The sequence below is a fragment of the Heterodontus francisci genome, chromosome 10 (assembly GCF_036365525.1).
Source record: "Heterodontus francisci isolate sHetFra1 chromosome 10, sHetFra1.hap1, whole genome shotgun sequence".
Classification (NCBI taxonomy): Eukaryota; Metazoa; Chordata; class Chondrichthyes; order Heterodontiformes; family Heterodontidae; genus Heterodontus; species Heterodontus francisci.
The window spans coordinates 17,634,145-17,659,635 of NC_090380.1; the positions used below are offsets into that span (position 1 = coordinate 17,634,145).

Here is a 25,491-nt window from a genome sequence, read left to right on the forward strand (position 1 = left end):
AACTGCACCAGAGATGCTGCATGGCCGAGAGGAAAACTGCACCAGAGATGGTGCATGGCCGAGAGGAAAACTGCACCAGAGATGGTGCATGGCCGAGAGGAAAACTGCACCAGAGATGGTGCATGGCCGAGGAAAACTGCACCAGAGATGGTGCATGGCCGAGAGGAAAACTGCACCAGAGATGGTGCATGGCCGAGAGGAAAACTGCACCAGAGATGGTGCATGGCCGAGAGGAAAATACAGAGTTAAAAAAAAGTATTCAGGGAGATGAAAAGAGTCAATAAGCAATGACAACACAACTGAGCCCTGAGAAAAGTGAGCTACAAAGACAAGAGACAGGGCAGTGGGGAGAAAGCAAACAGGAACATAACCAACGACACTGAGGATTTAGCAAAAGATATGTGTTAAGAACATAAGAAATAGAAGCAGGAGTAGACCATACATCTATGGTCGGCACAGACTCGGTGGGCCGAAGGGCCTGTTTCAGTGCTGTATCTCTAAATCTAAATCTAAAAAATAAAAATCCATCATGCCTTCTCCGCCATTCAATACTATGATGGCTAATCTTTGGCTTCAACTCCACTTTCCTGCCCGCTTCCCATCTCCCTTCATTCCGAGACACCAAAAATCTGTCCATCCCAGCCTTAAATTTACTCAACGATGGAGCAACCACAACCTTCTGGGATAGAGAATTCCAAAGATTCACAATCCTCTGAGTGAAGAAATTTCTCCTCATCTCAGTCCTAAATCATTGACTCCTTATCCTGAGGCTGTGCCCCCCTCCATGTTCTAGATTCCCCAGCCAGGGAAAACAATCTCTCAGCGTCTACCCTGTCAAGCCCCTTCAGAATCTGGTAAGTTTCAATGAGATCACCTTTCATTCTTCTAAATTCCGAATAATATAGAGCCAATTTACTTAGCCATTCGTAGGACAACCCTTTCATCCCAGAAAACAATCGTGAACCTTTGCTATACCGCCTCCAATCCAAATATATCCTTCCTTAAACATGGAGACCAAAACTGCACACACTACTCCAGATTTGGTCTCACCAAAGTCTTGTACAATTGTAGCAAGACCTGTTTATACCAGAAGGAAGGTATATGCAATTAGTTGATTATGGAATACTGTACATCAATCATGAAACACAGGCGATCATGCGTATCTCCATTCTTCACTTTTCTCATGCTATCTTTTAAATGTGCTCCTCTTCACATACCAGCTCAATTCTTCGCCCTTTCTCCTTTCCATCCCATCAAAAATGACTCATATCAATTGTTTTTACCCTCTATTATCTACATTAGGGGCACCTGACATTACAAAAAAGCACCCCAGTAGCACATTACAAATACACGTCCCACACACTAATTAACTGCTTCACACACCAAACACTAATTACTATGTCCCAGCAAAGCTTTCCTACCTGTTCCCGCAGGAGTTGCTCACAGGCCTCATGTAGTGTGCCTGTCTTGGTGGATACAAACAGGTACTGCTTCTGCAAAGACTCCAAGTGAAGCAAGGCTGCGTTTACATCATTCAGTATCGCATTGCACTGCTCCTGAAAGCCATACAGATAATCCCTCATTTCTCTAAGACAAAGAGCAAAAAAAAAACAAGTTACACGCTAACAAACATAATCTGCAGTGTGATTAATGTACAAGAGTCAGCAATACCCAACAGACAATACAAGAACAGCAAGTACAAACATGAAAAAAAAGTGGGTAAGCAAACTGAACAAACTAAGATGAAATGAAATAAACAAAAAAAAAAAAATTGTAAAAAATGTAAAAAAAAAAGAAAAAATAACTAAAAATAAAAGTAAAATGGGGGGCCCGTCATGCTCTGAAATTATTGAACTCAATGTTCAGTCCGGCAGGCTGTAGTGTGCCTAATCGGTAAATGAGATGCTGTTCCTCGATCTTGCGTTGATGTTCACTGGAACACTGCAGCAAGCCCAGGATAGAGAGCCCAGGATACTTGCTGCTGTTCAATTTTCAGTCCGTTAACACCTATTCTGTACGAATGCTTTGTCTTTCAACACACCATTAACATATTGTTTGCCTTTGCTCCATGACCTTTTGGTCAGCTATGTGGCCTTGTCCAATCTACACCTTCTCCTTTGTTATCTCTTGCCCCACGCCCACCTCACTTGCTTATAACCTTTGACATTTCTAATATTTGCTAGTTCCGAAGAATGGTCACTGACCCGAAACGTTAACTCTGCTTCTCTTTCCACAGATGCTGCCAGACCTGCTGAGTGGTTCCAGCATTTCTTGTTTTTATATCAACATCCATAGCAGTCGGTTTATATTAGTCTGTGTCGTACCAGTATTTATTTAAACCAGATTCTCTTTTAAAGGAGTACTCATTTTTAAGCTACTGATACAGTATGCAATTAAAACACTTAATTGTTTCAATTTAACACTGCAGCCAAAAATTCTAATTTCTGAATTATGTACACAGTATGGTCTATTCCCCTCAATTCAAAGTCACTTAATTCAAGCTGAGCAACATTATTTTTGCACCAAATTCCTACTCTGCTGTGATACTTATATTAGTTAATTCAAATTATTGGATAACTTAATTGTTTAAACCCAAAAAACTCACTTTGAATTACCAAGTAGACTTACAGTTAAAAAGAATCATGGATTACACAAATAGCCTACATCAGAACACAGCGTGGAGTCCCAGTATGCTGCACCAGTGAATCCCCAATCTCAGGCTGGCCACAATGAAGTAGCACTAAGCAGAGACCAGTGTTTCCCGTGGGAGCAGGATGCAAGGGGAAAGAGAGAACACCATTCCAAGCCACTCACTTTTCCTGGCATTTGGTATGAAAACACTAAAAGATACCTGGAAGCAGGGTCCTCTTACCAAAGGGTGGAACAAGCCGGAAATGGTAGATCAGAAGGAAACATATAAAGGGAATTTTTTCTTTCGGAAAAGACAATGAGGAATCACTGTCTTAACCGTGTTATCAATGCTTATCTCCACACGTTATCCAATTTTATTGTAGGTACATTGCCCACTGACTTCTTTTTCATGCCCTAATGGTTAGCAAGAGGGAATATGTACCTGTATTTTGTTCCTTCATCTTGATCCATTTGTGTCTGTATCTTGGAGAACCAGGAATAGAACTGCAGGGCAGAGGAAAAACAAGCTTATTTATGCAGCTACCAGGGTGATTTGTAATGTCTTCCACAAAGCATGGGATGGAAAACCTTGCTATAAAAGGATGTACAAAAAGGAACTAGGTGGACAGCTTTTTCAGAGAGCTGGCACTGGGCCCAATGACCTTCCCCTGTTCCGTACAATTCTGAGATTATAAAATGGGGTTGACAGCAAGAAAGGTGCAACTAAGACTGATATTAAATTTTGAAGCAGCAAAGACCCGCAAAACATCTGCAGGCAAATTAGTATCTTTATTTCAACAGTACTTCGTTAAATACAGGATTTCTAGTTACTCTTTCACCAAAGACTTTAACAGGCAAAACTTCTCACTCAGGAAAAAGCTACATAAAGCTGTTCATGTGTAAAATCGGCCCGACCTTGTGACTTGTTTATAGGCATAGAATTGGGAACTGTGTTGAAAAGGCAGGTTTACATCTGATTGGCTCAATATTTGAGGAATAAACACTATTTCCTTGAAATCTGCCTGTTAAAATTTCAGCATCTATTATCGAAGAAAACAGCTTCCTAACTACCAATCTTGTTCCATGACAAAGTCCTTGTTTAAGATTCAGGTCTTGCAGCATTCTTTTAATTCACCTGACAGCTTTTTAAAATCTTTTTCACTCAAATCTAGCGCATCTGCATTTTTAACACAAAACGTAGCTTTTGAATTATAAGTTGTGTCAAATAATTGTCCCTGCCATTTTGCCACACTTAACCAATTCTATCACCTCATCCACACCTCCCAAACTATTCCATACTCATCCCATTCCTTCCAGCCCTCCTATGTCATCCCCATCTCTCCCATCAATCCCAACCCTCACGGAAACGATCTCTCTAATTAGAGTAACTTTGTTGTTGGGCCTCCCTTACTGTCCGCTCTTTATGTTTTCCACCAACCCCGCTACCACCACCTCTGTTGGCAGTCACACGCGCGTCAAGCTGTCCAGTCACCTCCATGTGCCTGTGCGTACACCAGGCATTGCCTACCAAATAAACCCATCAACAGACATGCCCCTTAAACTGACCAATCAAAACAGTTCGGACAGACCAAAACTGAGTATTGTTATTACAGATTCAGTGCCCGCCATCTCATGTACCACAAAAGTCCTGCTGTTTCCTATCTAACCCGTCATGGCCAGAGAATCTCTTGCAATGGCTTCACTTCCCATTCCCGCATTATGACCTCTAGAATTCCCAAAGATCTATCCTTGGCCTCCTCCACCTCTCAGCTACATGCTGTCCACTGGTGGCATTGTCCAGATACACGTCAGGTAGCACGTGTATGCTGCTGACACCCAGCTCTACCTCACTATCACTTCTCTCAAACCCTCTACTGTCTGATTTGTCTCGATGCTTAGATGAGCAGAAATTTCCTCCAATTAAATATTAGAAAGACAGGAGACATTGTCTTTGGTTCCCACCACAAACCTGGCTCCCTCGCCACCAATTCCATCCCTCTCCCGAGCCACTTTACTACGTTAAAGGTGCCATATCAATGTAAGTTGTTGTTGTGCAATCAGATCATATAAACAATTGCTAGTCCACTCAAGTTTTCATGGATAGGTTCTCAGTGTGGCCCCTACATTACCTTGGACCACTGCCACCACCATCACAGAAGTCACTGGGCATCTATCGCCCATAGCTACTAACTGACTAGGGCATATATCAATTTACCTCAATAAAATTCACCTCAACCTGGAACAAAAGCTGGCTAATTTTTTGCCAAACACACAAGTTTACTGGCCATACATCAGAGAAGTTTCCAGATAATGCTTCATAAAACCTGTTTGCTGATTTAAATAAATTAGGATAGACCTAGATAAGCCTATATTCTCTGGTTTGCGTTATGTTAATGCTTGTGTTAACCCATTTATTTGAAACAGAAAATCTAGGCCATGGAATCCCAAAAATGTAACCAAAATATTTACACAGGAGCATATATAAAAGTGGAACTTTGGATATCTAAAACTGAGTGCACTGCTATGTGACAGCACTGAACACCTTTCATTATGATAGAAATGATCCTTTTGTTTAAAATTATGCTCCCATGTTTAATGTGCATATTTTCAGTCTTTCCTTTTCATTCTGACAAGATTGAAACAAAAAGCAATTATTCAAAATTTAACTCTTTCATGTCCTAACATTAAATACATCAATTCTCCTAGTAGCAGTCTGTTACGTACCTGCTGAGCAGTTTCTATTTTCTCATTTTCCATGTCCAAGGCAGCGAAGCCTTTGAGAAGAATATCCTCAGTAGATTCAGGAACCACAGCTGTAAGAGGAACAGTGATGGATCTCGATGCCAGGCTGCAAAGGTCCTCAATTGGCAACTATAAGAAACACAAGTGTAACAGGTGGTTTAATTATACGCAGCAAGCTAACTACTCTAGGTACAGGAGTCAAACAGGTCTGGTACAGGGCCAGCAAGCCAAAGGTACAGAGTGCAAATCCCACCATGGCAAGTTGCTCAAGAGTTTGATGGAATCTGGTTATTTGTTGGCTAGCACCCAAACAAAAGGCCATGAAAACTGCTGGATTGTTAAATCCCAACTAACATCCTTTAGGCGGTGGCATAGTGGTAATGTCACTAGGCTTGTAATCCAGAGCCCAGGCTAATGCTCTGGGGACATGGGTTCGAATCCCACCACAGCAGATGGTGAAATTTGAATTCAATTAGTGGAATTAAAATCTAGTCTAATGGTGACCATGAAACCATTGTCGATTGTTGCTTGAAAAACCCATCTGGTTCACTAATGTCCTTTAGGGAAGGAAATCTGCTCTCCTTACCTGGTCTGGCCTACATGTGACTGCAGACCCAAAGCATTGTGACTGACTCTTAAAATGCCCTTTGAAATGGCCAAGCAAGCCACTCAGTTCAAGGGTAATTAGGGATGGTCAATAAATTTCACAAAAACAAATTTTTAAAATGGGGAAAGCTCCAGTTCCACACTAACATGGTTGTCTTTTAATGGTCAATAAATGGTGCCTTTCCAAAATCTTCCATGTCCCAAAAACAAAGGGGTGCTGCAATGATCACAAATATTTTGGAAATTGCTCATTCACTATTAGTAATTTATCAAAAATCTGGTAATAGTTACTTCTTGAGTTGACTTTGAACTAGAAATTGAAGCTTTGCTGCCAGCAGTACAGCTATTAGTTGGACAGGTGATTTGATACAGATCACTCCGACAGCAGCATTTCCACCATGGAACTATCAAGATGAGTTGGAACTGTACCCCTAGTTTTCTATCAATTAAAATAAAATAGCACCCATCCCCTTATCCCTGCATAGTGCAAAGTCTTTGGGAGGACTTGGCCCACTGATAATATGTGACCAGAGAGAGAGAAGATTTGCCTTCTCCTCCCTTGTATGTTGTTTGTATATCATTTGCTTGGGGAAGACTCAACTATTCCAATACTTTCCTGGTTGACCTCCCACCTTCAACAAACTTCAGCTCATCTAAAACTCTGCTGCCCGTATCCTAATTTGCATCAACTCCCCTTCACAAATCACCCCTGTGCTTGCTGACCATCATGGGCGCCTCGATTTTAAAATTCTCATCCTTGCGTTCAAATCCCTCCATAGCCTCGCCCCCTCCCTACCTCTGTAACCTTCTCCAGTCCTACAATCCCGAGATTTCTGTGCTCCTCCAATTCTGGTCTGATGAATTCCTGATTTCCGTCACCCTCCATTGGCAGCCATGCCTTCAGCTCTGGAATTCCCTCCCTTAACCTCCCTAACTCTCTTCCCTCCTTTAAGATGCTCCTTAAAACTTAACTCTTTGATCACATTTTTGGTCACCTGTACCAATATTTCTTTGTGGCAGCATTTTTAAATTTGCCTAATCAGCCTCCTGGGAAGTGGTTTGGGACATTTTACTATCTTAAAAAGATGAGATAAATCTACGTTTTGGGGGTGGAGTGGGGTCCGGCTGTGGTGGTTATGTGACACTAATTATCATATTGCAATCTGGATACTGTAGTTTCACTGGAGCAGAGCAAAATAACAACCTCCATGATAGATCTCACACACATCAACAGGAGCTGGCGATTCTCAATACTGAAGACCAGGGTGAAATTTTCAATCCTAACTTGATGCAGGGCCTCAGAAACAGCAGCCCCTGTACAAGGGAAGCTTCTCAAATATTTCTAACACTAAACTGCAAACTTTATTTTTTCCTGCAGTTGTACACTTTTTTTTGGATTTCATGCTATACTATTATTTGTAGCTGTATTTACTGAAGAGCAAAAAGCTTTTTTTTTTAAAAAAAAGAGAAATTTGAAAAGGTTCATGCTGGATTTAAATATTATTTGAGAACAGTGGATCCTGTATGGAAAGCAAAGCCAAGAAAACCAAATTCTACCAAATCCTCCAATCAATCTAACAGAAATTGCCTTCATTCTTTTAAGTCGTTCGATTTATAGTTTTCAGGTGAGTCTGGGCTTGAACACGCCATTCAGAGGAAAATAAAGTCCAGGATATGTGAACATGGGAAAAATTATCAACAGGAAAACTCTCGTGCCCACCTAGCCTGACCCACACAATTGAGATACCTTGGGTTTATGTTAACTCTCCATCCCACCCAAAACTGCATGAACCCCTGTGAGAGCGCCCAGGCCAATATGGAAGGGGGGGGGGGGGGAAATCTGGGAAATTTCTCTCTGAACACAACCCATATCACCATCTCAATCAAAACCAGCCCATGGCGCAGTAGGTGTAATCATTAAACCTACTTTAGGACTTGTAGTCATTTATAGTTGAGATAGAGTTGTATACAAAATTATGAGGGGCATTGATAGGTTAGATAGGAAGAGACTTTTTCCCTTAGCGGAGGGGTCAATAACCAGAGTGCATAGAATGAAGGTAAGGGGAAGGAGGTTTAGAGGGGATTTGAGGAAAATAAATTTCACCCAGAGGGTGGTTGGAATCTGGAACGCACTGCCTGAAGAGGTGGTTGAGGCAGGAACCCTCACAACATTTAAGAAGTATTTAGATGAGCACTTGAAACATCATAGCATATAAGGCTACGGGCCATGTGCTGGAAAATGGGATTAGAATAGTTAGGTGCTTGATGGCCAGTACAGACACGATAGGCCGAAGGGCCTGTTTCTATGTTGTATAACTCTATGACTATGACTCTATATACCCTGCAGTCTTGCCCAATTTCCATGTTGTAATGCAAGGGAAACAAAACTGACAACAATGCCCAAGTCAAGTCTCCCAGATAGACAGAAGGAATCTCGGCATCCTACTTTACTGGGTGCTATAATAGATTTACAGGGAGAATGCTCAATTGGCGATTGATCCCCTTACACTATCAAGAACATACATTTATGTAGTGCCTTTACTGTAGGAATACATCCCAAGGTGCTTTACAGCAGAGTAATCAGACAAAAACTGACACCGAACCAAAGGAAGAGAACCTAGGGCAGGTGACTAAAACCTTGGTCGAAGAGGTAGGTTATAAAGAGGGTCTTTAAAGGAGGAGGGAGTGTTGGAGAGGCAGACAGCTTTATGGAGCTTAATGATGCACAAGAGGCCAGAGTTGGAGAAATACACAGATCATGGATGTTATGGCTGGTCAGGGAAGTAGATGGAATCGGCGACAAGGGAATGGAATTTGTGGCTTGGGGTGAGGACAGTGACTTTGATGTTCCCAATATTTAATTGAAGGAAATTGCAGCTCGTGTAAGACCGGATGGCGCAAAGCAGGTCGACAACACAAAGGCAGCGGAGGGATCAAGACAGGCGGTGATGATGAGGTACAGCTGCATAAGAATATAGGCTTATGAGGGTATTTAGAGGAATTAGGCATTGCAAGAGTTAAATGACCCTAAACTTTTTGCTAGAACTGCTATTCTGCAAAATCCATTGTTTTTGGACTCTCAGGAAGACCTATGATCACAAGTATCGTTTTTATTGCAAAATCTAATTGTTATTGCTAGAGAGGGGAGACAACAGAGATTTGAAGCTGTCTGCAGGGATATTCTTATCCCTCAAGATATCTGTGGGAAGGTGCTGAGAACTTTGGGCGGCACAGTGGCGCAGTGGTTAGCACCGCAGCCTCACAGCTCCAGCGACCCGGGTTCAATTCTGGGTACTGCCTGTGTGGAGTTTGCAAGTTCTCCCTGTGTCTGCGTGGGTTTCCTCCGGGTGCTCCGGTTTCCTCCCACATGCCAAAAGACATGCAGGTTGATAGGTTAATTGGTCATTATAAATTGCCCCTAGTATAGGTAGATGGTAGGGGAATATAGGGACAGGTGGGGATGTGGTAGGGAATATGGGGTTAGTGTAGGATTAGTATAAATGGGTGGTTGATGGTCGGCACAGACTCGGTGGGCCGAAGGGCCTGTTTCAGTGCTGTATCTCTAAACTAAACTAAACTAAACTTGTGATATTTGTTGGAACATAATCAATTATAATCCCCGTCTACCATTATTCAGTAAAAAGCTTTACAAGATTGCAGTTTAATATTAAGATTGCTAGTCCATAGTTTAATTACTTCAGAATTTTTCTCCTGTAAGAATTAGGAAAAGGGTAGTGTTTAAATCTAGGGTTTAAATTACAGTTAGAAAGCTTGTTGTTTCCGAAATTCATAGGTTGCATCAACCGTGAAAACCGAAAACACTAAGGCTAAGAGCAGATAAGGGAGGCCAAAAGTCTGTGCTGAACCCAGAGTTTACCGTGCCTATGAATGGACAGAGGTTTCCACAGTTCCAGTTGTTGGATTATATCCTGGGGTCACTCTCAGTGAAGGACCAAGGAGTACACCAACAAGTGTATGTGAGTAGTTGGTATGAGGAATGGGACACATCTTCAACCCAAAGATCAATGGAGTAATGCAATTCTCAACTGTTCCTTGTAAACTGCTATATTGCATTAATTCTCACTTATGCGTAAATTAAATCATAGCTATTACCAATATAGAATCAGCTTCAAACTATTGGACAGACAGTCTAAAGCGGGGTGTCCAATCTTTTCGCGTGGGGAGGCCACATTACAATTTTTGTCCTACATAGGGGGCGGCTGAGAAAATTTCAGAAAGACAAAGGCATTAAAAATTTATGTTACTATCAAAACAACAAACATGCATTTTTGTGAAGCTTTAAATGAGAAAACTAACTTATTGACTTACTTTCTCGCCGCTATGTTGAACACTGATTTAGTGACATACCTGGCATTGTTCACAGAATAATACAGTGCAGAAGAGGCCCTTCAGCCCATCGAGTCTGCACCGATGCATTAAAGACACCTGACCTGTCTACCTATTTGCCCATTTGCCAGCACTTGGCCCATAGCCTTGAATGTTATGACGTGCCAAGTGCTTATCCAGGTACTTTTTAAAGGATGTGAGGCAACCTGCCTCTACCACCCTCCCAGGCAGGGGATTCCAGACTGTTTTTCCTTGCATAAGTACTCAATCACTGCCCGCACACTTGACGTAGTGACGTGGTGTATTCCAGATAGATGACCATCTGTCAGGAGTGAACTTGATCTCCTTCTCTTCCCTCTCTCCCCCTCCCCTCTCTGTCTCTCTTCCCACCCCTTTCAGTCTCACTCTCCACCCCCCCCACCTGTCTGTCTCACCCTCTGCCCCACCTCTTTATGTTCCCCTCGCTCTCTCTCACCTCCCCTCACCCCCAACCTCTTTCACCACAGCCGCCTCCTCCCCCGCCCCCCACGCAACCCCCAGCGCTCTCTCTCACCTTTGCTGAGAGCAGGAACAGCGGGTTTCCGAACTTCAGACAGATTCGTGATTTTCCAGCGGGCTTCTAAAAAAAAAAAAATCGGAACCCAACGAAAACCCTGAAGCTATCCTGACAGGTGCTGAGAGCAGGAACAGCGGTTTCCGAACTTTGGACAGAATTGTAGTTTTCCAGCAGGCTTTAAAAAAAAAAGGAACCTGCCAGAAAACCAGTAATCAGGCAACGATGAGGAATGGCCAATGGAAACCTTTAGCTATATGGATCCTGGCCCGCAGGCTGTATGTTGGACAACCCTGGTCTAAAGGGACTTCAAATTTATTACAGCTGGATGTGATCATTATACTTGTGGAACAAGATGTCATGTCTTTGGATAACATCACCAAAGAACAGCATGTAGATGAGAAATAGGAAAGAGCCAAGGATAGATCCTTGAAGGACTCCTGAACATATCAGAGCAGGGTTGGGAACATGAGGAGTAAGTAATCAGGTCATAGCTGAAATTCTACATCAACTTCATTTTTTCATCCTATCCCTATATCCCTCAATTCCTTTAGTGCCCAAGAATCTATTGATCTCAATCTTGAATATACTCAATGACTGAGCATACACAGGAAGCAAAGTAGGAGATTCTCTGGCTACAACTGGATAGCTAAGAGTGGAAGCAGGCAAGGGCACTCCCACTCCACCTGATGCTCCAGCAAAGTGCCTTGGGGATGTTTTACTACGTTAGAAGTACTAGATAAGTTGACGTAGTTGCCCTATTTGAATTGAATGTTCCTGAGGTTTGAAACAGGGTGTTTTTTTTTAAACTGTTGCCTAGTGGTAGATAAATCCCAAATCAGAACACCAAGATCTGTTAGCATCAGCAACTCGAGATATATGGCAGTTAGTAGGAACAGGGATTGAAACATTATATGTGATGTCTTAGGCTCCAAGATAAAACCTGTGCAGCCCATGGAAAAAGCTTGGTTGCCCCCGCCTTAAAGCACACGGACAAAGGTTACGAATCTTTATCTTGCCAATAGTAACTTATATAGCACTGTTAACATGGAAAAAACATCCCATGGCACTTCACCAAGCCAAATGTGATTATGAAGGGTAAACAAAGGTTTCTTCAGAGAAGTGAATTTTAAATGCGGTCTTATAGGACGAGAGGGAGGGAAAGAGACAGAGGAGTTTAAGGGGCGAATTGGTCACCAGCAGTGGGGTGAAGGGAGGGTTGGCTCCACAACTGGTGTTTCTAAGTTCCGACTGCTGGTCATAAAACTTGGAAAATCTGAAAGTTCAACTGATCTGAGATAAAGTAACTCTTACCTTAATTAACTGGGTCAATGGTTTTTTTGATAAAATGAGCTGGATTTTGTAGTCAGCGGCAAAGCAACAGTGCTCGATGCTGACCTCAGATCTTTGGTGCAGCAAACCTTTACTTCCCGCGTCCATTTGTTTCTGATGCCAAGTAATGGGGATCTCCAGGCATGCAGCAGCAATGATGACAGCAAGCAGGGTAAGCTGCCATTGAAGTAGTCACACAGCAAACCAGGAAGTAAATACCAGCGAATCACTTTTAATTTTACATATTTACCAATAGCCAAATAAATAATTGGGACATAGACATGGGATTAAGGTGGAAGATAAAATACCATAAACAAACTAAGAAAAATTATTTTAAAAATGTGGAATTTATCCTAATGAAGAAATCTGACATTCAACAAATATAAAATAACTTTCAGGGCCAGGGAGAATAGCTAGCAGTAATTAAAAACTAAGTACGCCATTAAAACTTAGTTGCATGTCATTCAACAGGGTGTAACTTTTTCCAAGGGTTTTTACATTGAGACTAAATGCCTAACAGTGGAAGTTCACACCAGTTCAATGATTTGCTATCAAATGCAGTCTGAGGGAACCTCAACAGCGTACCCCCCTGGAGAAACAATCATATACAGCAACATCTGGATTTCCGCATTTAACTGCACGCGTGAACTCCAGAAATTGTCAGTGTCAGAGGAGTAATGATGCGAACGCTGACAGTTTCGCCATCATAACTACCGCAAAATCCAAGCCAATACGTGTCACCGTCACTTACTGCCGTGTACAGTACATGCCACCCATTTAAATGGATTTAAAGATCCTATCCATAGATATCACTTTAACCAGTAGCTGACTGCAACCAATTGATAAAACACTGTAAATAGCAGTAAATTCCTCTGTATAGCCTCACAGAATTGTATGCAATTAATCAGCCTGAAATATCAAAAACAGCAAATGACAGTGGATAACTGACAAATCGCTCATTAAATGAAATTTATCTTCATTTAACACTCCCAGATAATCCACTGCCACTCCACCCTAAACAAGCAGCTAAAGTCGAGCTGTTTTCAAAAATATAGCAAAACTTGGAACGGCAGACCAACATGAAGTGCATACTGACCTCAGGAGAAGCAGCAGCGAACAAAGCATCAGTCAGGGCTTCTGCTCCCAATTCCTATCCAGGGATTGGGTGAGGAGTGAAACTACACAGTCCAAGTTAACAGCAATCATCCCAGGATGGAGGGGAGTGGGGATGTGGTTAAACTGATCATTATTACCTCAGGTCAAAATGCTCTCTCCTGACACAACCCAAACTTGCACGGATTAAGTTCATAACTGTACTGCTGGCTGCTTCGCCGCAGTTCAAGTGGAGATAGTGTAACAATTACACTTGCCCTTCCACTTTACCAAAAATAAAGAACTTGCATTTATACAGTGTAGTTCATGACTGCAGGACATCCCAAAGAACTTTACAGCCAATTAAGTACTTTCGGACTGTAGTCACCGTTGTAATATCAGAAACACAGCAGCCAATTTTCACACAGGAAGGTCTCACAAACAGCAAAATGATAATGACCAGATAATCCATTTCTGTGATGTTGGTTGAGGGATAAATATTGGCCAGGAGGCTATGGAGAATTCCCCAGCTCTTCTTCAAAATAGTGCCACAGGATCTTTTACATCCAACTGAGAGCGCAAATGGGATCTCAGTGTAACATCGCATCCAAAAGATGGCACTTCGATAGTGCAGCACTTCCTCAGCACTGCCTGGATTACACGCTCAAGTCTCTGGAGTGGGACTTGAAACCACAGCCTTCTCACTCAGACATGCAAGTGCTGCTGCTGAGCCAAAGCTAACCCCATGGAATCCTGGTGACAGTACAACATATACAGAACCACATGAATTGCAACTGAAGGAAGGGACGCACAATTTAACATCAGAGGGAGGAAAACCTGATACGTCATGTTCAAATAGTGAGAATCTAAGCACATCCAACTTAATATGAGCACATTTTGCTGACCCTGTATCTACAATCCCAATGAATTTGTCCAATGACAGAACTTCAAGTTCATTCTGCACTGGATTCCTGCAGAAAACTGCTCCAATCCTCCATTATTCCTCCATAAACTTGAACACAGAATCTAAACTGACACTCCAGTGCAGTAATGAGGGAGTACTGCACTGTCTGAAGCGCAATCTTTCGAATCGGACACTAAACCCCAACCACCCTTTCAAAAGAACCTATGGCATCCTCCCAAAGAAAAGTATGAAGTATCCTCAATGATCTGGCCAATATTTATCTCAGTCAACATCAAGGGCAATTAGGGATGGCCTAGACAGCAACGCCCAAATAACATCACCATAACAAGTTATCTGGTTAATTATCACACGGCTGTTTATGGGACCTTGCTGTGAGCAGGTTGCCTGCCACATTTCCTACATTACAACATTTACTACAGTTCAGAAGAACTTCATTGGCTGTGAAATGCTTTAGGGCATCACAAGGGTGTGAAAGGCACTATATAAATGCAATTTTTCTTTTACCCTTTACATGCAACATGTGCTAAGTGCGCCTATAAATCCCATCATACAATCCCGATGCGATACACTAATCCATGAGCAAAATAGGATCATTTTGCATCAGTTTTGATCCAAATATTAGTTTGATAGGCATGCATTAGCAGACAAACTGTTAAAGTTGCATCATTACTTTAAAAAGAACTCCTACCAGTTTGTATTCCCTCAATTCTCTACCCTTCCATCTCTACTGAAGGTGTTCACTCTCACCGTCTTTCAGGCACCTACTGGTACCTTACCCAAGTGCCAAACGTACACTGCTAGCCTAAATATTGAGTGCAGCAAGGTTATTCATTCATTAGATGATGAGAGTCACAGCTAAATCTGGTCTGTCCCTACCTGACATCCACATATCGATTTAAAGTGGGAATCACTGACTAACAATCAGGAGCAGGAACTCTGACTTGTATCACCCTTCATTCCTAACCTATGAGTGCCACAATGGCTGAGACCAACAAACGCAGTACAGACCAGGAGGTGGAAATCAAGCTTGGGGTTTCCTACTGCCCAGACATCAGTTGTCCACTGGGTAACTGGCTCAGCCAGGGGAGGAGGTTACTCAATGTTACTTTTGGATAGTATTAGTCCATGCCTTGAAAGAAAAATTAAGCACCATCTTGCACTCAATATTTAACTTGTTAAAAGTGTGCATTTCATTTCAGAAGTGTAAACAATTCGAACAGTTCACTGCAGCAATTGTCCATTAACAAAAGGCCTGCAGTGGGTATGGTGTCAACTACAGATTTGAGACTGATAAGGAGGGATGGGGGGGAAAGAGAATGGGGGGAGGGACGGGGAGTTAACAGGGGGGTGACGGGGGAAGGGAGGGGGCGACGGGGGAAGGGAGGGGGCGACGGGGGAAGGGAGGGGGCGACGGGGGAAGGGAGGGGGCGACGGGGGAAGGGAGGGGGCGACGGGGGAAGGGAGGGGGCGACGGGGGAAGGGAGGGGGCGACGGGGGAAGGGAGGGGGCGACGGGGGAAGGGAGGGGGCGACGGGGGAAGGGAGGGGGCGACGGGGGAAGGGAGGGGGCGACGGGGGAAGGGAGGGGGCGACGGGGGAAGGGAGGGGGCGACGGGGGAAGGGAGGGGGCGACGGGGGAAGGGAGGGGGCGACGGGGGGGGGAAGGGGGCGACGGGGGGGGAAGGGGGCGACGGGGGGGGAAGGGGGCGACGGGGGGGGTGGAAGGGGGCGACGGGGGGGGGAAGGGGGCGACGGGGGGGGGGAAGGGGGCGACGGGGGGGGGGAAGGGGGCGACGGGGGGGGGAAGGGGGCGACGGGGGGGGGGAAGGGGGCGACGGGGGGGGGGAAGGGGGCGACGGGGGGGGGGGGAAGGGGGCGACGGGGGGGGGGGAAGGGGGCGACGGGGGGGGAAGGGGGCGACGGGGGGGGAAGGGGGCGACGGGGGGGGGGGAAGGGGGCGACGGGGGGGGGGGGGAAGGGGGCGACGGGGGGGGGAAGGGGGCGACGGGGGGGGGGGGAAGGGGGCGACGGGGGGGGGGAAGGGGGCGACGGGGGGGGGGGGGGGGGGGAGAGGAGGCGACGGGGGGGGGGGGGGGGGGAGGAGGAGGAGCTTTGCTCCACTAGCCTGACGAGACTCTGATATCTGAGTCGGCGGAGCCTGTCCTCACTCTCCCCGCCCCCAGTCCTAGCTCCGGCAACGTGGCAGCCGACACCCGGGAGCAGCTGGAGGCCGAGGCCCCGGCGCCGCCTCCCCGCTAGTGAGGAGAGGCCGCCCGTCAGCCTCACCCCGGGCCGAATGCTATCCGAGCCGCGGTCCCTGATACCGGGAGCCAAGGCCTAACGGCGCCTGCCCCGTTCCCCGGGGCCCCGCTCACCTCGGCCGGTAAAGGCGTGTTGTCAGCGGCGGCCCGGATCTCGGCCACACTGTGCCGCTGGGTGTCGGTGAGCGGGGCGCTAGGCTCCAGACCGCGCTCCCACAACGACAGCTTCTCCCGGCTCCGCTGCTCACTCCCATCCGCAGCAACCTCCGCCATTCCGTTCCGGGTCTCCCCAACCCCCGGGCATGAACCCGGAAACACTCCAGCAGCTGAGAGACCTCCCACAGCAGGAGCACTGACGTCATGATCATCACTGGGAGCAAGGACATCAAGATCAACACTGGGAGCAAGGACATCAAGATCAACACTGGGAGCAAGGACATCAAGATCAACACTGGGAGCAAGGACATCAAGATCAACACTGGGAGCAAGGACATCAAGATCAACACTGGGAGCAATGACATCAAGATCAACACTGGGAGCAAGGACATCAAGATCAACACTGGGAGCAATGACATCAAGATCAACACTGGGAGCAAGGACATCAAGATCAACACTGGGAGCAAGGACATCAAGATCAACACTGGGAGCAATGACATCAAGATCAACACTGGGAGCAAGGACATCAAGATCAACACTGGGAGCAAGGACATCAAGATCAACACTGGGAGCAATGACATCAAGATCAACACTGGGAGCAAGGACATCAAGATCAACACTGGGAGCAATGACATCAAGATCAGCACTGGGAGCAAGGACATCAAGATCAACACTGGGAGCAAGGACATCAAGATCAACACTGGGAGCAATGACATCAAGATCAGCACTGGGAGCAATGACATCAAGATCAACACTGGGAGCAAGGACATCAAGATCAACACTGGGAGCAAGGACATCAAGATCAACACTGGGAGCAAGGACATCAAGATCAACACTGGGAGCAAGGACATCAAGATCAACACTGGGAGCAAGGACATCAAGATCAACACTGGGAGCAAGGACATCAAGATCAACACTGGGAGCAATGACATCAAGATCAACACTGGGAGCAAGGACATCAAGATCAACACTGGGAGCAATGACATCAAGATCAGCACTGGGAGCAATGACATCAAGATCAACACTGGGAGCAAGGACATCAAGATCAACACTGGGAGCAAGGACATCAAGATCAACACTGGGAGCAATGACATCAAGATCAACACTGGGAGCAAGGACATCAAGATCAACACTGGGAGCAAGGACATCAAGATCAACACTGGGAGCAAGGACATCAAGATCAACACCAGGATCAACACTGTCAGCACTGACATCAAAATCAACACTGGGAGCAAGGACATCAAGATCAACACTGGGAGCAATGACATCAAGATCAACACTGGGAGCACTGACATCGAGATCAACACTGGGAGCAAGGACATCAAGGTCAACACTGGGAGCAAGGACATCAAGATCAACACCAGGATCAACACTGTCAGCACTGACATCAAGATCAACACTGGGAGCAAGGACATCAAGATCAACACCAGGATCAACACTGGCAGCACTGACATCAAGATCAACACTGGGAGCACTGACATCAAGATCAACACTGGGAGCAAGGACATCAAGATCAACACCAGGATCAACACTGGCAGCACTGACATCAAGATCAACACTGGGAGCAATGACATCAAGATCAACACTGGGAGCAAGGACATCAAGATCAACACCAGGATCAACACTGGCAGCACTGACATCAAGATCAACACCAGAATCAACACTGGCAGCACTGTCATCAAGATCAACACTGGGAGCAATGACATCAAGATCAACACTGGGAGCAAAGACATCAAGATCAACACCAGGATCAACACTGGCAGCACTGACATCAAGATCAACACCAGGATCAACACTGGCAGCACTGACATCAAGATCAACACTGGGAGCAATGACATCAAGATCAACACTGGGAGCAAGGACATCAAGATCAACATCAGGATCAACACTGGCAGCACTGACATCAAGATCAACACTGGGAGCAATGACATCAAGATCAACACCAGGATCAACACTGGCGGCACTGACATCAGGATCAACACTGGGAGCACTGATCAAGATCAACACCAGGATCAACAGTGGGAGCACTGACATCAGGATCAACACCAGGATCAACACTGGCAGCACTGACATCAAGATCAACACCAGGATCAACACTGGGAGCACTGACATCAGGATCAACACTGGGAGCACTGACATCAAGATCAACACCAGGATCAACACTGGGAGCACTGACATCAGGATCAAGACCAGGATCAACACTGGCAGCACTAACATCAAGATCAACACCAGGATCAACACTGGGAGCACTGACATCAAGATCAACACCAGGATCAACACTGGCAGCACTGACATCAAGATCAACACCAGGATCAACACTGGGAGCACTGACATCAAGATCAACACTGGGAGCAAGGACATCAAGATCAACACTGGGAGCAATGACATCAAGATCAACACTGGGAGCAAGGACATCAAGATCAACACCAGGATCAACACTGGCAGCACTGACATCAGGATCAACACTGGGAGCAATGACATCAAGATCAACACCAGGATCAACACTGGGAACAATGACATCAAGGTCAACACCAGGATCAACACTGGCAGCACTGACATCAAGATCAGCACCAGGATCAACACTGGGAACAATGACATCAAGGTCAACACCAGGATCAACACTAGGAGCACTGACATCAAGGTCAACACCAGGATCAACACTGGGAACAATGACATCAAGGTCAACACCAGGATCAACACTAGGAGCACTGACATCAAGATCAACACCAGGATCAACACTGGGAACAATGACATCAAGGTCAACACCAGGATCAACACTAGGAGCACTGACATCAAGGTCAACACCAGGATCAACACTGGGAGCACTAACATCAAGATCAACACCAGGATCAACACTAGGAGCACTGACATCAAGGTCAACACCAGGATCAACACTGGGAGCAATGACATCAAGGTCAACACCAGGATCAACACTGGCAGCACTGAAATCAAGATCAACACCAGGATCAACACTGGCAGCACTGACATCAGGAACAACACTGGGAGCACTGACATCAAGATCAACACCAGGATCAACACTGGGAGCACTGACATCAAGATCAACACTGGCAGCACTGACATCAAGATCAACACCAGGAGCAACACTGGCAGCACTGACATCAAGATCAACACTGGGAGCAATGACATCAAGATCAACACTGGGAGCAAGGACATCAAGATCAACACCAGGATCAACACTGGCAGCACTGACATCAAGATCAACACCAGGAGCAACACTGGCAGCACTGACATCAAGATCAACACCAGGAGCAACACTGGCAGCACTGACATCAAGATCAACACTGGCAGCACTGACATCAAGATCAACACTGGCAGCACTGACATCAAGATCAACACCAGGAGCAACACTGGCAGCACTGACATCAAGATCAACACTGGCAGCACTGACATCAAGATCAACACTGGCAGCACTGACATCAAGATCAACACTGGCAGCACTGACATCAAGATCAACACTGGGAGCAATGACATCAAGATCAACACTGGGAGCAATGACATCAAGATCAACACTGGGAGCAAGGACATCAAGATCAACACCAGGATCAACACTGGCAGCACTGACATCAGGATCAACACCAGGATCAACACTGGCAGCACTGACATCAAGATCAACACTGGGAGCAATGACATCAAGATCAACACTGGGAGCACTGACATCAAGATCAACACCAGGATCAACACTGGCAGCACTGACATCAAGATCAACACTGGGAGCAATGACATCAAGATCAACACTGGGAGCAAGGACATCAAGATCAACACCAGGATCAACACTGGGAGCACTGACATCAAGATCAACACCAGGATCAACACTGGCAGCACTGACATCAAGATCAACACTGGGAGCAAGGACATCAAGATCAACACCAGGATCAACACTGGCAGCACTGACATCAGGATCAACACCAGGATCAACACTGGCAGCACTGACATCAAGATCAACACTGGGAGCAATGACATCAAGATCAACACTGGGAGCACTGACATCAAGATCAACACCAGGATCAACACTGGGAGCAATGACATCAAGATCAACACTGGGAGCAATGACATCAAGATCAACACTGGGAGCACTGACATCAAGATCAACACCAGGATCAACACTGGCAGCACTGACATCAAGATCAACACCAGGATCAGCACTGGCAGCACTGACATCAAGATCAACACTGGGAGCAATGACATCAAGATCAACACTGGGAGCAAAGACATCAAGATCAACACCAGGATCAACACTGGCAGCACTGACATCAAGATCAACACCAGGATCAACAGTGGAAGCACTGACATCAAGATCAACACCAGGATCAACACTGGCAGCACTGACATCAAGATCAACACCAGGATCAGCACTGGCAGCACTGACATCAAGATCAACACTGGGAGCAATGACATCAAGATCAACACTGGGAGCAAGGACATCAAGATCAACATCAGGATCAACACTGGCAGCACTGACATCAAGATCAACACTGGGAGCAATGACATCAAGATCAACACTGGGAGCAAGGACATCAAGATCAACATCAGGATCAACACTGGCAGCACTGACATCAAGATCAACACTGGCAGCACTGACATCAAGATCAACACTGGCGGCACTGACATCAAGATCAACACTGGGAGCACTGACATCAAGATCAACACCAGGATCAACAGTGGGAGCACTGACATCAAGATCAACACCAGGATCAACAGTGGGAGCACTGACATCAAGATCAACACCAGGATCAACAGTGGGAGCACTGACATCAAGATCAACACCAGGATCAACAGTGGGAGCACTGACATCAAGATCAACACCAGGATCAACACTGGCAGCACTGACATCAGGATCAACACTGGGAGCACTGACATCAAGATCAACACCAGGATCAACAGTGGGAGCACTGACATCAGGATCAAGACCAGGATCAACACTGGCAGCACTGACATCAAGATCAACACTGGGAGCACTGATATGAAGATCAACACCAGGATCAACACTGGGAGCACTGACATCAGGATCAACACTGGGAGCACTGACATCAAGATCAACACCAGGATCAACACTGGGAGCACTGACATCAGGATCAAGACCAGGATCAACACTGGCAGCACTAACATCAGGATCAACACTGGGAGCACTGACATCAAGATCAACACCAGGATCAACACTGGGAGCACTGACATCAGGATCAACACCAGGATCAACACTGGGAGCACTAACAACAGGATCAACACTGGGAGCACTGACATCAAGATCAACACCAGGATCAACACCGGCAGCACTGACATCAAGATCAACACCAGGATCAACACTGGGAGCAATGACATCAAGATCAACACTGGGAGCACTGACATCAGGATCAACACTGGGAGCATTGACATCAAGATCAACACCAGGATCAACACTGGCAGCACTGACATCAGGATCAACACTGGGAGCAATGACATCAAGATCAACACCAGGATCAACACTGGGAGCACTGACATCAGGATCAACACTAGGAGCACTGACATCAAGATCAACACCAGGATCAACACTGGCAGCACTGACATCAGGATCAACACTAGGAGCACTGACATCAAGATCAACACCAGGATCAACACTGGGAGCACTGACATCAAGATCAACACTGGGAGCACTGAAATCAAGATCAACACCAGGATCAACACTGGCAGCACTGACATCAGGATCAACACTAGGAGCACTGACATCAAGATCAACACCAGGATCAACACTGGGAGCACTGACATCAAGATCAACACTGGGAGCACTGAAATCAAGATCAACACCAGGATCAACACTGGCAGCACTGACATCAGGATCAACACTGGGAGCACTGACATCAAGATCAACACCAGGATCAACACTGGGAGCACTGACATCAAAATCAACACTGGGAGCACTGAAATCAAGATCAACACCAGGATCAACACTGGCAGCACTGACATCAGGAACAACACTGGGAGCACTGGCATCAAGATCAACACTGGCAGCACTGACATCAGGATCAACACTGGGAGCACTGACATCAAGATCAACACCAGGATCAACACTGGGAGCACTGACATCAAGATCAACACTGGGAGCAATGACATCAAGATCAACACCACGATCAACACTGGCAGCACTGACATCAGGATCAACACTGGGAGCACTGCCATCAAGATCAACACCAGGATCAACACTGGCAGCACTGACATCAAGATCAACACTGGGAGCACTGAAATCAAGATCAACACCAGGATCAACACTGGGAGCACTGACATCAAGATCAACACTGGGAGCACTGAAATCAAGATCAACACCAGGATCAACACTGGCAGCACTGACATCAGGATCAACACTAGGAGCACTGACATCAAGATCAACACCAGGATCAACACTGGGAGCACTGACATCAAGATCAACACTGGGAGCACTGAAATCAAGATCAACACCAGGATCAACACTGGCAGCACTGACATCAGGATCAACACTGGCAGCACTGAAATCAAGATCAACACCACGATCAACACTGGCAGCACTGACATCAGGATCAACACTGGGAGCACTGACATCAAGATCAACACTGGCAGCACTGACATCAAGATCAACACTGGGAGCACTGACATCAGGATCAACACTGGGAGCACTGACATCAGGATCAACACTGGCAGCACTGACATCAAGATCAACACTGGGAGCACTGACATCAGGATCAACACTGGGAGCACTGACATCAGGATCAACACTGGCAGCACTGACATCAAGATCAACACTGGGAGCACTGACATCCGGATCAACACTGGGAGCACTGACATCAGGATCAACACTGGGAGCACTGGCACCAGGATAACTGGCACCAGGGTCAACACTGGAAGCACTGGCACCAGGATCAACACTCGGAGCACTGGCAGCAGGATCAACATCGGGAGCCATGGCATCAGGATAACTGGCACTAGGATTAACACTGGAAGCACTGGCACCAGGATCAACACTAGGAGCCCTGGCATCAGGATAACTGGCACTAGGATCAACACTGGAAGCACTGGCACTAGGATCAACACTGGGAGCACTGGCATCAAGATCAACATCAGGAGCCCTGGCATCAGGATCACTGCCAGCATGTTCAACACTGGGAGCACTGGCACCATGATCAACACCAGGAGCATTGGCACCAGGATTAATACTGGGTGCAGCATCAAGATCAGGATCATCTAAACCAGGTTCAGCATCAGGGGGATCTGCAGCAGGATTGGGATTCTCTGCACCAGGAATGCCATTGGGGGTAGAAACTACACCAGGATCAGGAATAGGAGCAGGGCCAAGATCAGGACCATCTATACCAGGATCAGCATTTTAAAATTCATTCATGGGATGTTGGCATCACTGGCAAGTCCAGCGTTTATTGTCCATCCCTCATTGCCCTTGAGAAGGTGGTGGTGAGCCACCTTCTTGGAAAAAAAAATGAGTGGCTTGTTGGACCATTATAGAGAGCAGTTAAGAGTCAATCACATTGCTGTGAGTCTGGAGTCATATGTAGGCCAGACCAGGTAAGGACAGCAGATTTCCTCCCCTAAAGGACATCAGTGAACCAGTTGGGTTTTTGCGACAATCTGGTAGTTTCACGGTCACCATTACTCATATTGTTTTTTATTTGAGACCTATTTAAATAATTAAATTTAAATTCCCTGGCTGCCATGGTTGGATTTCAACTCATGAGTGTCAGATCATTAGTCCAGGCCTCTGGATTACCAGTATCACCTGTACATTCACCAACATCACTCAGACCTTCACCAATGTCGCCTGTACATTCACCAATATCACCTCATGCTTTCTGCCAGGGGCTACCGTCCCTCAAAATATGAGTGAAAATGTGTTACAAAATTCACATTTTATTACGGCAACACCCTGTATCCAGCCACTTGCCTCAGATTAAAACAGAAAATGCTGGAAATACCTAGCAGGTCTGGAAGCATCTGTGGAGAGAGTAACAGAGCTAACGTATCAGGTCAATTACCCCTCATCAGAACTGGAAGATGTTAAAGATGTAACAGGCCTTAAGCAAGTATAAAGGTGGAGTGAGGTTTGGGGGGTGGGGGGGGGGGGGGGGGGTGGGTGTGGTGGAGGTTCTGTGGTGAGGAAAGAAGGAAAGGGAAGGTTTGTGATAGGGTGGAAGACAGGAGAGATTGACTAACAAAAGGGATAATGGTGCAAGGCAAATGGAGATGGTAATGGGACAAGGAAAGAAACAAAAAATGTGGCCAGAGAAGGTGAAAATGGGAATAGCAGAATCCCACCAACAACTGCTGTCCAAAAATCAAAACACACCAAAAAATGGAGCAGTGGTTACAACCTGAAATTGTTGAATTCAGTATTGAGTCCAGAAGGCTGTAAAGTGCTGAATTGAAAGATGAGGTGCTGTTCCTCAAGCTTATGTTGAGCTTCATTAGAACAGTGCAGGAGGCCGACAACAGTGAGGTCAGAGTGAGAGTGGAGCAGAGAATTAAAATGACAGGTAAACAGAAGCTGAGGATCAGGCTTGAGGATTGAATGGAGGCGTTCTCCAAAGCAGTCACAACCCAATCTGTAGTTGGTTTCCCCAGTATAGAGGAGACTGCATTGTGAGCAGCAAATGCAAATTGAAAGAAGTACAAGTAAATCATTGTTTAACCTGGGCCTTGGACAGTGAGGAAAAGGGCGGGTATTGCATCTCCTGCACTTGCATGGGAAGGTGTCGTGGGAAGGGGAGGAGATGTTGTGGGCGATTGAGAAGTGGACCAGGGTGTTGCGGATGGAACAGTACCTTCGGAATACTGAAAGGGGAGGAGGTGGCAGAAAAGGCAGAGGATGGTCTA

General features: G+C 46.0%; 2 protein-coding genes across 3 annotated transcripts in view; one reads left to right on the top strand and one right to left on the bottom strand.

The window, feature by feature from the left end:
• The window catches only part of cog3 (component of oligomeric golgi complex 3), a 75,502-nt gene extending 58,699 nt beyond the window's left edge, over positions 1 to 16,803 (bottom strand). Inside the window, exons 1-4 of one of the 2 annotated variants that reach the window (XR_010975783.1) lie at positions 16,603 to 16,803; positions 5,356 to 5,502; positions 3,074 to 3,135; positions 1,422 to 1,587 (exon numbers count right to left, since the gene is read on the bottom strand). Coding sequence is in view for 1 of the 2 variants with exons in the window: in XM_068040180.1 (XP_067896281.1) it covers positions 1,422 to 1,587; positions 3,074 to 3,135; positions 5,356 to 5,502; positions 16,603 to 16,761 (534 nt within the window). In the remaining variant the exon portion in view is untranslated. The remainder of the gene's footprint in view (positions 1 to 1,421; positions 1,588 to 3,073; positions 3,136 to 5,355; positions 5,503 to 16,602) is intronic. The other variant, XM_068040180.1, reaches the window with a different exon arrangement.
• Positions 16,804 to 17,218: 415 nt separating this feature from the next.
• LOC137374150 (uncharacterized) lies at positions 17,219 to 23,854 on the top strand. The gene is made up of 7 exons (XM_068039929.1): positions 17,219 to 17,404; positions 17,761 to 18,018; positions 18,460 to 18,662; positions 19,075 to 19,712; positions 20,874 to 21,263; positions 22,579 to 22,739; positions 22,886 to 23,854. The coding sequence occupies exons 1-7, from the start codon at positions 17,219 to 17,221 to the stop codon at positions 23,852 to 23,854; spliced, it is 2,805 nt and encodes a 934-aa protein (XP_067896030.1).
• The last annotated feature ends 1,637 nt before the right edge of the window (positions 23,855 to 25,491 follow it).

What these genes read in the sequence shown, in the direction of transcription:
- LOC137374150 (XM_068039929.1), top strand. Translation starts at nt 17,219, where the DNA reads ATGACATCAAGATCAACACTGGGAGCAAGGACATCAAGATCAACACTG. An exon ending in TGACATCAAGATCAACACTG is followed by an intron (nt 19,713 to 20,873) that starts GCAGCACTGACA and finishes CTGGGAGCAAAG; the next exon opens with ACATCAAGATCAACACCAGG. An exon ending in CATCAAGATCAACACTGGGA is followed by an intron (nt 22,740 to 22,885) that starts GCAATGACATCA and finishes ACTGAAATCAAG; the next exon opens with ATCAACACCAGGATCAACAC.